The sequence below is a fragment of the Peromyscus maniculatus genome, chromosome 5 (assembly GCF_049852395.1).
Source record: "Peromyscus maniculatus bairdii isolate BWxNUB_F1_BW_parent chromosome 5, HU_Pman_BW_mat_3.1, whole genome shotgun sequence".
NCBI lineage: Eukaryota > Metazoa > Chordata > Mammalia > Rodentia > Cricetidae > Peromyscus > Peromyscus maniculatus.
In genome coordinates, this window is record NC_134856.1 from 104,279,361 (window position 1) to 104,297,116 (window position 17,756).

Genomic DNA, 17,756 nt, shown 5'->3' on the forward strand with positions numbered 1-17,756 from the left:
AGACTTTCGGCTCTCTCTCAGGAGTGCTCCCTCTAAACAGATGCAACAGTCAGGCGCATAGCTCAGAAAGAGTGCCTCCATTCTGTAGGTTGTCTCTTTACCGCATTAAATATTTTCATTGAGCTACAGAAGTTTTGAACTTTGTGGGGTCCCTCCTGTCAATCATTTGCTACTTTACTGAGCAACTGGAGTCACATTGAGAATGTGCTTGTCTATATCTTGAAGTTGTTTGTGTTTTGTTTTTTACAGTTTTTGCATTTCCTCAAGTAATTTCTTAATTTGCTATCTCACATTAAGGTCTTTGGAGCTGATTCGTTGGAGGATAGCATGTACAGATCTAGTATACATCTTCTACCTGTGTGTTCTCAGTTTCCCCAGCACCATTTGTCCTTCTCTGGGGACCAAGCATGCTGAACTACTAAGGTGACACACAGGACATGCCCAACTGTTGTGATAAAGGCATGGCTGACAGGGAAACAACCAGATGCTCTCTGGCTGAATCTGAAACCCCATAAACAGAAGGGAGCTCACATCTGATACCATAGAGCTGGTCTAAAGCCTGTGGTGGGGTGGGGTGTCCACAGCCCTAGTGGGGAGGCTGCAGCTGTTACTTTGCTAACTAGACATGATGGGCCTGTCAGATCCCACTGTAAATACTTGACTATAACCAGAGTTAGTGTTGACATAGGTTTAGTCATGGAAGCTTCTTTTTTGCAGTGGGTAGTTACTTCAAAACCTCAAAGCTAGAAACAATGCTGATAGTAAGTTTTATAATCGTCAACATTTTGCCAGTCATATTTCTTGTGTCTTCATGTGAGGCTGATTATGTTGTAATAGAGTTAGTTTAAAATAAAATCCATTTTATCCTAAGATTTAGTGTAGCATAAATCTTAAAAGTTCTTACCAATAAAAACAAACCTGAGGCCAATTATTGGGGTGAACGCTGGAAGATCAGAGAGACAGAACAGGCCACAGCCACCTCACCTCACCAGTTCTTCAGCTGGTCCTGTTTCCTCAGACTGGAAGAAGCCTCTGAGTCCTCATCCAGAATGAATCTCAGCTGAACTGCTGCTAGAAGCCTGAAAGCTTAACCAGCCAAATGCTTCTAGTTTCTGGTCCTAACACCTTATATATCTTTCTGCCTTTTGCCATCACTCCCTGGGATTAAAGGCTCACTTCTTGGGATTAAAGGCATGAGTCACCATGCCTGGCTGTTTCCAGTGTGGCCTTGAACTCACAGAGATCCAGCGGGATCTCTGCCTCTGGAATGTTAGAATTAAAGGTGTGAGTGCCACCATTTTCTAGCCTTTGTATCTAGTGGCTGTTCTGTCTCTGACCCCAGATAAGTTTATTAGGGTGTACAATATTTTGGGGAACACAATGCCATCACAATTTAGAATTGATAGAGTGTTAGAATTAAGGATGTTGTATTTTATGTAATACTGTCCTCTTATTAACACATATACACTATTATGATGATCAGAAATTAAGCAATGATCTTTTAGTGTAAGATGTGAATTGAAGTGCAGGCTGGTACAGACTGAGGCCCAGGACCCTCTCACCAGGCAAACAGCAATCCTATAGCATAAAAGGTGATGGTGCTTGGCTGCATTCTTTGAAAAAGGTGCATTTCAGCTGCCAAAGTCACATTCTTGAGATACTGTGTATACATTCCTTCCTGGGGATCCCGTATGGATCTGTAATCCACAATACACAAACGCTCCCCACCATGCCAAGTGCCATTAGGAAAAGACAACAGCTTCACTGACGAGTCTCAGAATCATTTCCACTTTTCAAAAGGAAAACCTGGATCCAGGTAACACCTTTCTGAAGACAGCTACAAGAATCAGTACATATCTGCAGCAAAGGCTTTATATTATGGAAAGTTTCTGGAGTGGAAGAGGCAGTCATGGTGAATGCCATCATGCAGATATTTGACAAAGGACTCTATCCTTCATTCTGTGGAACCATTTGTGGGTCAGTCTGGAGTCTCTTATGCCTTCTAGATGACTGATGGTCAAACATCTATTTCTCAGTTCAGAATGTTCATGAGCTTCATGTCATCCAGACCAATGTACTTATTTAAGTTGTTAGAGAGATAATGGTGAGAACCATGTCATTGAACTCAAAATAAACTATTCTTTATGAAGTTAGCATGCCTCATGTGTTTTTCATAACAAAACTAGACAAATAAACACCATGACTATAGAATTATCCCCGAGCACATGACTTTTTCTTTGTTGACCACTCTCCATGTCTGCTGATGCAGAAATTGACAAACACTTAAGTAAGTAAGTAAGAAAATAAGGCTCAAAATTATAGAGAGTTGCTAATAGTCTGTTTAGAAGAAATGGATGCTCTGTCAAGATAGGACCTTGAATGTGAAAAGAAAATAAACAAGTAGTATGAGATTAATAAAAGTGGTAATGATTATTATTTTCTTCCTGTCAGAAAGCTGCAAAATAAAATGGATTTTTTCATTATAATATTCTGAGAGATGGCCTATTGCATGGCATCATGGCTGGCCCACTGGCTACATAGTATTTCTGCTCCAAGAATACCACCAGAATGTCCTCTGCCTATAGGTGACTAATTTTTTTTTCTACAGAACTTGTCCTAGATGGAAGCACCATGAAGGTAGGTCTCTCTTTCTGATATTTTCTTGCCTTTTATTGAATAAATCAGTCAAACTACTATAAGCTTTAAATTGCTTTATTTTTCTTTATACTTCAAAGGTAAAAAAGACACTTAGAAATTTTCTACACAAATTAACAGAGAGAACAGAGGAAAGTGCTCCTTGTTGGACCAGAAATAATTATTTTATTTTTCAACTTCTGTCCACCCTGACATATGTAATGTACAACTGAGTTTCTGTGCACCTGGATTTCCCCATTCAGTAGAGAGGATGGAATTCCTGGTTTCCTCAAAAGCTGTCATTTCATTTACAGCAGAAGCATTTCTGATTTATATTATATGGCAGCTTCACCCACGGGTGTAGAGACACCAACACACAATACACAAAGAGAGACGAGTGACCTCGAACTCATCTCCCAAGGAAACCCAGTGGTGCTTTCTCCTCAAGAACAAAACGATGATGCCATCATTTCTACAGTCAGCCTACACCCACATTTATTTCCATCATTTTGCATTTGGGATAGGAAGGGCTCCTGGGCACTAGAATGCAAAGTACACAGAAGGACCACTCTTGGACACACGTGAGTTTTAGAAGTGTCCTTGAAGTTTTATAACAAATAAACGTTGTTTTTGGAATGAAGTCCAGGTTGGGGAAGGTTGGACTTTATATTTCAAGTCTCATATGATATTTAAAGTGCAGGAATGAAACAGTCAATTACAGCAAACACCTTAACTACCAACAGGCACAGGGAGAACAAGGGACCTAAACTCATCCTGGTCCATGTTTGGAACTTGTTCAATAAGCAGAATCCCCAGTGCTGAGGATCATTTATTCTAATTCTGTCTAAGCAGGGATTTAAGAAAGAGAAGCAGGTGACTTAGTCTAAGTGTTAGAAGCTGGTCCCTTGCCAGATCATAGCTTGTCTCTTTGGGAAGGTGAAAAACAGTCTGGAGATTCACAGAGCTCGGTACAAAAAAACTCAGTTAGTTGTTCATTTTCTCATCTCACATCCTTCCTCTCAAAATAATTAAACCCTAATTAAGCTTGAAATAACCTCTGAGCAAAACAGAAGTAGTAATTGTGGAGAGAAGGGGAAGCTGTACTTCAGGGACTGGGGCCCTGCAGAGGCCTTCCCCCCCCGCCACCCGACACTGTGACAACATGAAACTTGAAGTCCGCACTACCTGATGGCAGCCAAGAGCCCCACAAATCCTGACAGTACAAATAGGACCTGGCAAGTGTCACTTCCCAGAGCTGCTCCAGAGACTGTCTGCACCGCAGAGGTCCAGGTGAGTTCATGGAGGTAAGATCTTCGATCCCCTCAGCTGTGCCAGGGAGAGTTTCACTAAAGCAGAAGTCTCTCCCTTTGACTAAGTCAGGGAGCAGTTGAGAGGCTCTGTGATCCTCAGGACCTCTGCTCTCCTTCTGGCCCTGAGGAGGCTGGTCCCTGACTCCAGAAAGATCAAAGGAGTCAAGTTCCTGGAGACACATAAATAGAACAGAAATGCTGAGGCATCTCTATCCATCCTCAGGCTGGAGGAGCATGACAGAGCTCTGGCTGGGTCTTTGCCTATGGTTACCTCCCTCCTTGCCTTTTTTTAAAAAATGAAGCTATAGGATGTATAAAAATTTTAAGAGTGTATCAAAATATTGAGACAGGGACTGGAAAGATGACTCTGTGGTAAAAAGCACTTGCTGTTCTCCCACAAAACCTGCGTTTGTACCAGCACTCACACCATATCTCACAATCATCTGAATCTATAGTCCTGGGAGATCTGAAGTCTTCTTCTGGCCTCCACAGGCACCAGGCATGCATGTTGCGTATACATATATGCAGACAAAACACCCATACATATAAATTGATAAAAAAAATGAACTAAAACAAAACAAAATAAACATTGAGACAGGCAGAATAGAAGACTCCTACTATATCAGTACTAGAGTAATGAATTAGAAAGATTGCATGCTGAGGACCAGCCTGTTACATAAGAAGACCTTGTCTCAAAAAAGAGAGAGAAAGCCAAACAAAATGTTGTTTTCAGTCTCCAGATTTACTATCATAATGATTCTAACACGTTATTGCCATTGTGCTTATAAACTTTGTACTTCTCAATTTTGGTGCATTTCCATATTTCAAATATTGGCAAATGTTTTCTTTTACAAAGTGTTGGTATGTCTTAAACACACTGCAGATAAACTGGAAGGATTTGGTTACAGTTTCTTGATTCTGTCACATGATATCGTACACACTTGTAAATCAATTTTAATCATTGTGTGCTGGAAGATGGGGAGAAGTATAAACCACTAGAGCAGCAGCTGCCGTTACCATCTTGAGAATCCCTGCCGTAAAGGATCCAGGCTGTGAAGGATACATCCTGAAACAGCTCATCGTAATTTTATCCCAGTGCTAAGGAAAAGGAGCAATAATCTTATATTTATTGGCATGGAAGAAATTACCAATGTACCTCAAGGTTCTGGAGTTATACAGGATGTGGTATTCTTTGTCTCTGTAGATAGAAATCATGTCTCCTAAAACATTTCACAGGATAATCTAAGAGATAAGCCAGCTCTATTTCCCTGTGGTTCTTCATATGAAAAGATAAATCACTTTTGAGATGTCCCATAAGCTGGCTTCAAACAAGACACAGAGCTTTAAAGTTTGGAGAAAAAGAAAAGAGTGTTAGAAAGTAGAATCCCTAGTCCCTTGGAGAAAAGAAAAGAGTTAGAAAGTAGAATCCTTAGTCTGTGAACAAGTGGAAAACATTCAATATTTCCATCGGGACTAGAGGTGAAAGGATTGCAGGGATTTCTACAGATTCCAATCTCTAGGTGAAGAGTTAATGAATATACCAAATGTAGTAATGAATGTAGTGATGCTGATATGCCTGCTACTAATGTCTGGAGCATGTTTCATTATTTACAGACATATAGGATGGTATCCTGAGTTCTAGCATGCAATAGCACAGGAGATAATTACCCCTTTGTTAGAGAAGCAGTTCAAAGGCCATAAATGACATTACTAGAGTCATTAGGCTACATGAACCCACAAGGCTATGTTCATGCAGGTCACAGGTGACATCATCAAGACGCAGACATTTAAAGCAATCCTGTGAGTTTAACAGGAGGGAGCATAGGGAACCGAGGCATTCCAAGTACTCAGAACACACAAACCCATGGAGCCACTGAAATATCGAGTTTCCTCTCATTCTAGAAGGTGCCCAAAGCTTACCATAAGTCCCTGAGAAATGAGAACGGAGTTCCTGAACATGAAGAATAACATCCTGCTGAGATCTAAGTTTCTGGAATCAGTTCACACAGGTGTAGAACAAAGCAGCCTGCCTGATAAACAGGTTGGAGAAGAATCAGAAGCAGCTGCAAAGCAAACTGACAAACTGCTGCTCACAAGGCCCCACAGAGGCAAATGCCACCGTGAACTCTGAGATGGGATCCCTGCTCACACAGTATGCCCCAACCTACGGTACTGTATGTAGAAAATACTGAGGAGTCGTAAGTCATGAACTGCACTCATTTCATAGCATCACATAATACTTCATTAATCCCCTTCTCCCATCCACATCATCATCATCCCCTGGTCCAGAGATATTCCAAACTCTTTTAGATGCCCTTAGGTTGCTCATTGGGGGTCACAGATTCCCTGAAGACATCCACCGAGATCACAGCCCTCTGCTACCCACTCTCCTAGGAAATGTCCCAAGATTCCTCTTGATGCTCTTCCTAATTACAACGGGGTAGTAACATGACTTTTTAACCCAGGACTCTTTTTCAGGATGTCTTTTGATGATTCAGCTTTAATTGTTGGGCCCTATCTGAAAAGATTATTCAATATGACTTTTCACTGAGGATTATTTTGTTAAAGCATAATCATTTATATGGAGTGAAATCACAGAATAGTTAATGTCAAAAAATTTAAATGGAGAAATCCAAATTATAAAGCTTTGAAGCCAAATGCAGACAGACATGGGAATGGTTCTACTAATCCAGATGCAGACAAGAAAGGAATATCAACAAAGGAGGAGAGAGTGTGGAGGGTGAGGTACCAAATCTGAGATAAGTTACAGGTGGTGACCCAGCAAGAATTCCATTGTCTGGGAGGTGATGTGGGGAAGGCACACAGATTCAGCATGAGCCTCGGGCTTTGGGAGTCCGGTGGGGAAATATGATGAAATGGAACGAGAAACAGAGAAAGAAATGTTGGTTAGATAAACTTGGAGTTCAATTCAGCTATGTTGAGAATTAACTAGGATAATCCATGCACATAAATAGACAGACAGACAGACACACACACACACACATACACATACACAATCACACACACACACACACACACACACACACACACACACACACACACAAAACCAAGTCAACTTTGCTAGTACACAGCTCAAAAATCAAAATCTCCTTTGAAACTTTAGATTTTTGAATAGCAGTTACCAAACTCATCTGTAAAAGAACACACAATATCCCAGAGTCCACAGTGGGGAAAAGGAGGCATTTCAAGGATCTATTCTGAAACATTACATGTGTCCATTGCTACCTCTTGCACACTAGAAAATGCCATTGTGCAAAATGTGTTTTTCAGATCCATGTCTAGCATTACTGATGCTTTTTTGAAAAGTGTTTACAGCGTGGAAAAAAGTATTTCTACCTAAGAAGGAAGAAATGGTTTTGAAGATAATTAACGAAATAGTTTTCTTCTTCATGACTGTGCTTGGCACTCTGGGGAACATTTCTGTTTCTGTGAATTATATGTTCAGTTGGTGGAGAGGCCCTGAGAAGAAACCCATACACCTTATTCTCATCCACTTGGCTTTTGCAAACATCATAATCCTTCTTGCTAAAGGATTGCCAAAGACAATAGCAGCTTTTGGTTTGAGAAACTTCCTAGATGACATAGGCTGTAAGATCATCGTTTACCTGTCAAGGGTGGCCCGCGGTGTCTCCATCTGCACCAGCAATCTCCTCACTGTGGTCCAGGCCATCATCATCAGTCCCAGCGCATCTGGGTGGAGGAGGCTCAGACCTAAGTCTGCATGGCACATCCTTCCATTCTTTTCATTCTTTTGGATACTCAATGCTTTAATAAGTGTGAACCTAATCCACTCCATCACAAGTATAAACCTGAATATGTCACAGCTTGAAAATGGTGACAACTATTGTTATTTTTCGCTAGAAAGTCAGAAAACAAAGTGGCTTGTTCTCCCTCTCATGGTCCTGAGAGATGCAGTGTTTCAGGGAGCCATGGGAGGGGCCAGTGGCTACATGGTATCTCTTCTCCACAAGCACCACCAGCATGTCCTCTACCTTCAGAAGGCCAAGCTTCTCTACAGAACTCCCCCTGAGCTGAGAGCTGCCCAGAGTGTCCTCCTTCTGATGCTCTGTTTTGTTTTCTTCTACTGGACTGACTGTACTTTTTCTCTAGTTTTAAGTTTCTCTTTAGTGGATAACTCCTTGATTATAAATATTCAAGAATTTATGACCCTTGGTTATCCAACTTTTAGCCCTCTTGTGCTGATTCACAGGGATGAACTTCTGCCTGAGTGTTGGCATGCTCAGTTGGAGAAATTGAGAAAATGTCTCTCTCGTGTAGCTGTTCAGTGAGTGTGAAAGAGCTCTCGGTTCTGCAGTATTGTGGGGAATACAAAATCCCACAAAGCAGTTCAAGCATGTGTACATTCTCAGAAATCTTCCTGGTGATTCACCGCCTTGAGCTGATTGATGAGAGAGAGAGATCTTAGCAAATTACACTGATAAATAAAACCTCATTCTCTGTATTGCCACCCTTTTGAAAAGATTTTATTTTTTCTACTTGTCTATATTTGTATTCATTTATTGTGTCTGAATAGTTTGCATGCATTTATGTCTGTGTAGCAAATGCCTGCCTGGAGCCTGCAGCTGCTGGAAGAGACCATAAAATGCCCTGTGACTGACTGGGGTTAAACAGATGGCTCTGAAACAAAATTTGCCTGCTAGAAACCGAGCCCGGCTGGTCTTCTAGAGCACCCCTAACTCCCGAGCCCGGCTGGTCTTCTAGAGCACTCCTAACTCTTGAGCTCTCTCACCAGCACCTTAATTAGAATTTGTAGAATTCACATTACTACTACCGTGACCGGGAGCATTCAGGTGAATTTGGTAAATTTTATCAAAATTCATAGTGATTTAATCATGTTAGTCCAAGAAATCTGTTTTCTTGTACCTGACACTGTGCTTGCTAGGTGGTATCCACGAGGCTCTTTTGGGATACTTCCAAGTGTCTGTGACTATCCGTCCATAGAGAAGATGTTATAGAATTGTGGAAGAAGGACGTGCACTCTGCATTCAGTTCATAGAAGCCCCACGCCTCAGTCACAGAAATTAAATGCCCTGAAGCATTTCATTGGTGGTCTGTTCATGAAGGTTCTCTGCAGGAATAAAGACGGCAGATGTGGGATAAACTAGAAAACAAATACTCAGTGAAGTTTCCTGTTATATCGTCTGCAGTTTCTGTGTTGATGAAAGGGTATGGATTTGCCTTTTTGCAATGAACAAGTCACGTGACTGAAGCCGACTGAGGCTGGCTCGCAGCTGCCCTTTGTTAATGCCCTGGTGCACGCAGTGTGCTCCACGACACTGTCCAGCCGTTTGTCATCAAAGAGCTGCAAAAGGATCTGAGTCTACATTTGTTTAGATGAAGGATTCTCTGCTCGATTTCTCAAATTGGATCCACACAATAAGATGTTGACATGGTTCTAAGACTCTGATGGACACATTCTGAAAAGTACTCATTAATATAATCGTTGAACATGACATTGTAGAATTGTTAGAGGTGGGTTTATGCCTTATTTGAAAAAAAAAACCTGCTCTGTCATATCTGACTAAGCCCCCTGTAATATTCTGAGTGCATCATGGCTCTACTTTACAATGATGTGCAAGTATTTATATTTTGCTTGGTTGCACTGTATATATAAAACATTTAAGTAAGTGGTGTGTATTGTATTATGCTATAGATGACTAATTAGGGTGTTTTTCTAAGATAAAGATTTATTTTTATTATGTGTATGTGCCTGTGTGAGTGTATGCCACATTTGTACAGGTACCCACCAGGCCAGAAGAGGGCACTGGGTCCCGAGGAGCAAGAGCTACAGGCAGTCATGAGTCCTAAATATGAGGAATGTTGGGTGAGGAACCAATATCCTCTGCAAGAGGAGTGGGTGTCTTTTCACATTTCTCATGTAAATGTGACTTGTTTGTAGGTAACAGCCATTGCTTCTCTTGGTCTCACACTCTTCTGTTACAGCCATTTTCTAGAAACTGACATAAAGGGCTGGATTAATGAACACTTTCTCAGTGTGTAATTTGACCCAAAAGGAAGTGATGTGAGAACATGGAGAAGGAGTGAAGAAAGGTGTGCTAAATCTGCATCATGAAGACATTGTTCAGCACTAAGAATAGACAGGGGGTCTGGAGAGACACCTCGGTGGATGAAATCACCTGCAGACAAGCCAGAAAACCTGATCTATCTCAGACAAAGAAAACTGACTCCCACATGTTGTCCTCTGACCTCCACATGTGTGCTGTGACACACACATAAAAACACAAAATAAACTTTAAAATAATTAAAAACTTTTCTAAAAGGGTAGACAGGAGATACATAATTGTTGACACCGTGTGCCCAAGGATGGTCTGGACTCTGAGTGGCACATAGCGTTGTAATTTTCAATTTCCCCTTAAAAGTCAGAGTAGATTGGGAAAAAAAACAAAATCTTGATCAGAAGACAAATTAAAATTTTAATACATGATGGAAATAGTTTAGAATCTAAATAAGTAGAGGATTGTGAAGGCAACCTGGACATGTGACTCACTTGCGCCCTTCAGATTTGACAACTGGAATTGGATTAGTATAAACATCTCAAACTTTATAATTTCTTTATTTCTTTTTCTTTTCTCTCTTTTTTTGATCTTGTTTTTTGTTTGTTTGTTTGTTTGTTTGTTTTTTGAGACAGGGTCTTTTGTTTCTCTATGTAGCCTTGGCTATTCTGGAACTCGCTCTGTAGATCAGGCTTGCCTTGAGCTCTCAGAGATCCATCTGCCCCTGCCTCCTGAGTGCTTGGATTAAAAGTGTTAGCCACCATGTCCAGCCAATGATTTCTTTATGTTGGATGAATTGGTCATCAGTAGCATGGCCCTGTGGGACATTAGGATAATGAAATAAGTCAGCTGCATGTAGACAAATACCACGTGATTTTACTAATAAGTGGAGCCTAAATACAGAAGAGAACAGAGCCTTCAGTGTGTGGTGTGCAGCCTACAGCCCTCAGAAACTACCTCCATTTGTGAACCTGCTTGTGGCTGGTTCCTCCCTATAATCAGAAATATAAAGCTGTGGCTACTCAGAGCTTACCAGCCTTTACCTTCAAATTTTCCCTATTATATGACTTTTCCTAGGAAGTCATTTAAAAACATTGTTCTCCCCAGATAGAGTAAAAACTGTGCACAGAATTGGTTCCATCCAAGTTGAGTTGAGTGAACCAATTTACTTGGATTATCTGAATAGATCATAATTGATAGGGCATGAAAGACTCAAACTCACCAGCATGACCAGAAATTCTAGCTCCAACATCGGTGACAACCCCAAAAAACGCTGTATGAGAAAAGATCCCCAACCTCAATCAAGATGCTACCTCCTATGTACCCTTCAATTCAATAAGCAGCGGCGGCAGGAAGAAATGGAGACTGGAATCTCAGGGGAAGCTGTGAAAACAGGCTCTACATTCCCATTAGATTGTCACTGCCCCATTGCCGGTACTACAGGACAAGCTACCAATCTACTGTTCCAAATGTATTCTGTGGGACTTAGAGTTACTGTTTCATGGTGGCCACGAACTGGCTAATTCTGTCAACCTGACACAAGCCAGAATTATCGGAAAGGAGGAAAACTCCACTGAGAAAATGCCTCCATAAGATCCAGATGTAGGGTATTTTCTTAATTACTGATGATAGGGGAGTTCCCAGACCTTTGTGAGTGGTGCCATCCTTGGGCAAATGGTCCTGGGTTCTACACAAAAGCAGGCTGAGCAGCCATCACGCAGAAGCCATTAAGCAGCTCTCCTCCATAGCCTCTGCATCAGCTCCTGCCTCCAGGTTCCGCGAAAGAGGCTGTCCATAGCCTTAAAGGTTGTGGACAGGGGTTCCCTTGCTTTGCGAGAACACTAGTTGGATTGCCGGAAGATCAATAGTCATTTCCAAGGGTCCAAGGAAGCGTTTATGCCAACAGGTAGAAGGAAAACTCACCACACGAAGTAGCTGGTGTTGTGGGAAGCGATCCAGCGGCCACGCAGATGGAAAATGGTCAGTTGTAGAAGAACCAGACCGATTCAGGATCCCGGCATGGAGGTGCCAGGAAAGCCTGTTTGGTTTTGGCACCAATGATTTACCGAGCGCGAGAACAGACCACGAGATACAACAAAACCCACTTGACGAGTTTTTTGGTGAGGGAGGGGAAATGGAAGGGTATGCAACAGACCTGTCCGGAAAAGGAAACATGAAGGAGAGAGAGAGAATCAGGCAGAGTCTGCTGTTTTAAAAGTAACTTAGCACATGCATGTAGGGGCTTACGTAGCCATGCTACATATAGCACATAGGTTACATAGGATATAAGGCCCTGGGGCGACTAAGCGATTTGTCTGGATGCTGACTGTGCATGCACATGACTCCAGAAGTGACTAGGGAAGATGCCGGAAATCCTTTGCCAGTTAGTCAGAGAACAGTTGGAGAATGAGCACATAGAACACTATTTTTTTTTTCTCCCTGGAATTCTGTTCTTGTAATTAAAAGAAAATCTGGTAAGTAGAAAATTGTTGATTGATTTATGCAATATTCCTGCCACCTTGTGGCTAATGGGAGCTTTACAGACTGGTTTACCTACACCTACCCTCATTCCTAAAGATTAGCCTTTAATAGTTTTGGATTTAAAAAATTGCTTTTATACCATATATTCATTGTGATGATAAGATGCATTTCACATTTACTGTTCCCTCACTCAATCATAAAGAACTTCAGCTTCCATATCAACAGACTGTATTACCTCAAGGCATGACAAACTCCTCAGTGATGTGTCTGTCAGTACTGTGTAGGAAAGGTTTTAGAGCCTGTGAGGCAGGCTTTCCTCAGGCTTATATTATTCATTGTATGAATGATATCCTGATAGTCACCTCCAAAGAGGAAGAGCTACAATCAATAGATGACATAAATCAGGATATGCTACATAAAAATGGGCTTATTATTGTGCCTGAATTGGTTAAAAAAAAAAAAAGATCAGACATTGTGCAATATCTGGGATAACTAGTTACTAAAACAACTGTCAAACAAAAAATTATTTATTAGACAAGACAATTTAAAAAGTTAAAGACTTTCAGAAATTATTAGGGAATATTAATTGGCCACATCCTACTTTAAGAATATCTAATTATGCACTAACCAATCTATTTAAAACTCGAGAAGGAGGAAGTGCATTGAATAGTCCTTACATATTATCTTGAGAGGCAAAGGAAGAACTAGGCTATTTAAATCGGGGCTAAAAGAGGCATCTGTGTATTGTGTGACTCCTTCACTGCCTTAAAACTTAGTTATTTTCCCCACTAAATTGTCTCCCACAGGTATTATAGCATAAGAGGGTAAGCCTTTGCAATGAACTCATTTATACCGTAAGGGCTATAAAATAAATACTAACCGCATACCTTACTCTTCTTGCTCAATTAGTAAATCAGGGGAGGACCCAAGGTCAACAATTATATGGATTTGATCCTTTGCTGTATTATGTTACCTTCAATTAACATCCATCTTTAAGAGTGCTACAGAACTCTATGGATTTTCAGATCTTATTTGCAGACTACTATGGAAGGGCAGGAAATCATTATCTGGCTGTCAAACTATGGGGTTTGCTCATAAAAACTAAATTTCTAAATATAAAACTTGTTTAATCTTTTCCCCCTCTACAGGCAGACACTTATTTTACTGATGGCTCATCCAACAGTATAAGAGGAACTCATGATCCAAATAATGATCAATCTATTAGTATTTCTTTTACCTTAGCCCAGCAGGTAGGACTGACTATTTTGATTAACCTACTACAGTTAATTCACAAGCCCTTAAATATTGTTTTATATTCTGCTCATGTTGTAGAATTATTTCCAGTGGTGGAAACTGAATCCATTTTGTCTTCACATTCTGTTCTGCTCCCATTACTACAGGAGCTACAACATCTAGTTAACATCCACACACGTCCTTTTGTTTATTACCAATTTTCGTGCACACTCTAACCTTCCTGGTTTTATTACAGATGGAAATAAGCAAGCTAATGCACTCACCTGTCCGATTTTTACCTCTCCAGAAAAGGAGCATCGACAACACACACTGATGCTGATGAACTTCATGGACAATAAATACCACCTCCCACTCAAACAGGTGAGACAGACTGTGGAAGGACGTCCTGTTTACACTCCCTTACATTCTCATAGTCGTATAGCTGGATATTGAAAACCTAATGAATTATAACGAATGGGTGCCACTCACTTTGCTTTTGTCCCGCAGATGCTGTGCTTGCATATCTGCACGGACACGTATTCTAATTTTTTTCAGCTGTACCTCACTCTTCAGAGAGTGCTTCTGCTGTGTGCTCTTCCCATATACAAACTTCTGCTGCTGTGGGAGGACCCACTTCAACAAGAACTGACCATGGACCAGCCTATAGTAGTAAGAAAAATTTAAAAACATCTGTAAGGCGTGAAGTATTAGCCATCTTACAGGTATTTCTTATAATCCTCAATGCCAGGGCAAAAGTGGAAGAGCACCTGGAACATTAAAACAACGATTATTTAAAAATAAAAAAGGGGGAGCACCAAGGGCTATTATTGCACTTTCCTTATTTACTCTTAATTTTTAAAAGTTTTGTCTCAAGGTGGTATATGTTCAAGAGCTCAGAACACATTTCCCTACAAAACATTCTGAACTACCTTTAAAAGGGCTTATGTGGTTTTTTGTTTGTTTGTTTGTTTGTTTGTTCGGTTTTTTTTATTGAGACTTGGAAGCCGTATTTGCTGAAGAAAATGGGAGAATATATGCATCTTTTGTTGCAGATGGATCCACTGAAACATGAATTTCTTTTTGGCTACTCTGGCCCCAGGCCATCAAAGACATGTCATAGGGTGAGAACCCAGTGGGCGTCACCAGAGAGACAGCAACCCTCCAGCCAAAGGGCAAAAGGAGACATCGACTTCATCATTAGAACACAAGCCTGTCCGCTGGGGTCAAGTTAAGGCCCTACGCACCTAGGGAGAAGTTATTTATGGAGCACATGGGGCCCTGGGTCGTCTGAGAATTTCTTTTCTGGGGATGCTGGCTGTGTGAGTACCTCTGAGCATGCACATGTTCCTCAACCTCTTTTGCTTCAGCTTGTGGATTAGATAGATCCAGCCCCGGTTCTCTTCACTAATGACTCCGTGTTTATGACTGGACCTTGGGGCAGTAATAGAATCATTCATTCATCTGAAGGGACAGAGTTTAATTTTTCTTTGAGATTTGAATCACTACCTATTTGCACAGGACAATCATAACATTTGTATTCCTATAAAAGGGCAAATATGAGTTTATGTTCTACCAGATTCCAGAACTACCAATAATATGGGTCTCTTTTCAAGCTATTCAATAGATTTTTCTGATAAATATAATAATGTAACTAATAGTACCAGATGTCGTTTGGATTCTCATTCTTGGTCGCAGAGTATAGCATATAATACTTTCACTGGTCTAATATTATACATTATGTTTATAATTTGCTTACTTGTAGGATACTCATGCATCAAATGGCAGATTTATCTACTACATCTCAGATCAGAACCACTGGATATCCTGCAACTAAAAACATAAAAAAGGGGGAGATGTCAGAACACAGCCTAGGAGTTGAGTCATTTGAGGAGAATGCTGAGTGCTTGTGGAAACCCTCAGAGAAAAGAGGAGAAAAGTCTCGTGGCTCAGCTGCTTCCCAACATGAAAATGTTCTTGGAATGTGTTTTTGTGCTCCCTCCAGGCGTGGCAAAAGGAGGAGTTTAATTTGACATTACTTACTATTGCTTGTTTGTTATTGACAATTGTATACATGTTTAAAGTGTCCTTTGTTTAAAAGATATGCTCCTGCCGTCCTCAGCTCCTCTTTGTCACTGATTACAACTTGAATTCAGATGAACTTGAATTGCCTCACTTACCGGCTCAATTGAATTGCGTCCTCCAGCCTCTGAAGTGATGACACCTTCCCAACATGCTTTGGTCATGATGTTATTTCACAGCCAAGGAAACCCTAACTAAGACAGGACATGTCACTCCTGAAGGGAAGAGATCCACCACAAAACTCCATTACTTGTCTTCTCCCCACTCCTACAAAAGGCTCTCTTAATAATCTTCAGATGCTGAATCCCAAGCCCAATTCACGGTCACTTGGAGGGCATGGCAGTAGATCTCAGGGTTCTTCATTCTATTATTTATGGCACAAGAGTTTTTAGCCTCTTTTTTTTTTGTGCAAAATATATCACTTAGTAATGCTCATTGATTCACATCTGAAAGACAGGGACGAGGCTCCCCCCAGGACAGGACCAGTGACCAGAAGCCTCCTCCCAGGCCAGCCCAGCACTGCTCTCACTTCTGGATTAGGGATGCTCCTCTCACCTCTACTGTTAGCCCTGTGCCCACAGTTGTTTACAGTACTTGGCATGGAAAGGCCCTCCTATGTGGGACAGCATGTGACAGAGAGAAGCATCCCGAAGGCAGATGAATTACCGTTTTTTCTCCTTTATTCTTTGACTCTTTGGGGCATGCCAACCAGCTCCCAAATAAATCACACATGGAGACTTATTCTTACTTACAAATGCCCAGCCTTAGCTTGGCTTATTTCTAGCTAGTTTTTCTTAAATTATCCTGTCTAATTTTTGTCTCTGGGATTTCACCCTTCTCTATTCTATACACTTTTCTTTCCTTCTTACTCTTGGGTGGCTGGGTGGCTGGGTGGCTGGGTGGCTGGGTGGCTGGGTGGCTGGGTGGCTGGGTGGCTGGGTGGCTGGGTGGCTGACCCCTGGCATCCTCCTCTCCTTCTCCTTTTCTCACTCCCTCCTCTTCTCTCTGCTCTTGTATTTATTCCCTCTGCCTGGCAGCCCTGCCTATCCCTCTCCTGCCTTGCTATTGGCTGTTCAACTCTTTATTAGATCATCAGGTGTTTTAACAGGCGAAGTCACACAGCTTCACAGAGTTAAACAAATGCAACATAAAAGAATACAACACATCTTTGCATCAGTAAACAAATATTCAACAGCATAAAAAGATGTAACACACCTTCAACTAATATCCCACAACAGTGAATTGTACAGATTTCCTTAAAGCTGTGTATAAGGCTATTGGCTTTTTGAAGTGGGGGTGGTGGGATTCAAATCCAGTCAAGATTTTGAGTCCCATTTGTAGTTTAGTGTTCAAGGAATAAAAGGACCAAACACACCAATGACCTTGAAGTGCCTGTGGTGTAGATACAGCAAGGTGACTCTCATCTGTCCAGATCCCTGGCTGGAACTTAGTCAGAAGACACAATCTTCGGTAATCTCCATAACTGTTCTGTGCCGGTGTTTAAAGAAGGACCCGAGGAGGAAGAGGCAGTGACCACCTACTCTGTGACTCAGAAGAGGGTCCCTAAGCTGGGTCATAGCTTGGCGCTGTGGGCAGAGGAGGACGGGTCTGGAGAAACCGGAAACTGGTTACAGAAACTGGACTCCTGGGATAACTTCTGAGCCAAGCGAACATAATAATTATGGAGGAATAAGGAAAGCTGACTTCAGAGGCCGACTCTGCAGCATTTCCCCTCTACTAATGGAAGAGTTGGATAACCTTCTGCGCTGACAGCTGTGCACAGCCACAACCCCAGTCCAAGCCTCCCTGTTCAGAAAATTTATTCAACTGATTTCAGTGAGTGTCTGGGCTCCAGTTTAAAAAACAATATTTTATGAATCCACCCTGGGAGTCTCCCTATCTTCACACATATTATACTATACATGAAAGTAATGAAATATTTGATATACTGGACAACAACAAC

The 17,756-nt window shown here is 41.3% G+C and overlaps 1 protein-coding gene across 1 annotated transcript; it reads left to right on the forward strand.

The window, feature by feature from the left end:
* The first annotated feature begins 7,315 nt into the window (after nucleotides 1-7,315).
* LOC143273178 (vomeronasal type-1 receptor 4-like) lies at nucleotides 7,316-8,254 on the forward strand. The gene has a single exon (XM_076571551.1). It carries the CDS (start codon nucleotides 7,316-7,318, stop codon nucleotides 8,252-8,254), a length of 939 nt encoding a protein of 312 aa, XP_076427666.1.
* Nucleotides 8,255-17,756: the final 9,502 nt, after the last annotated feature.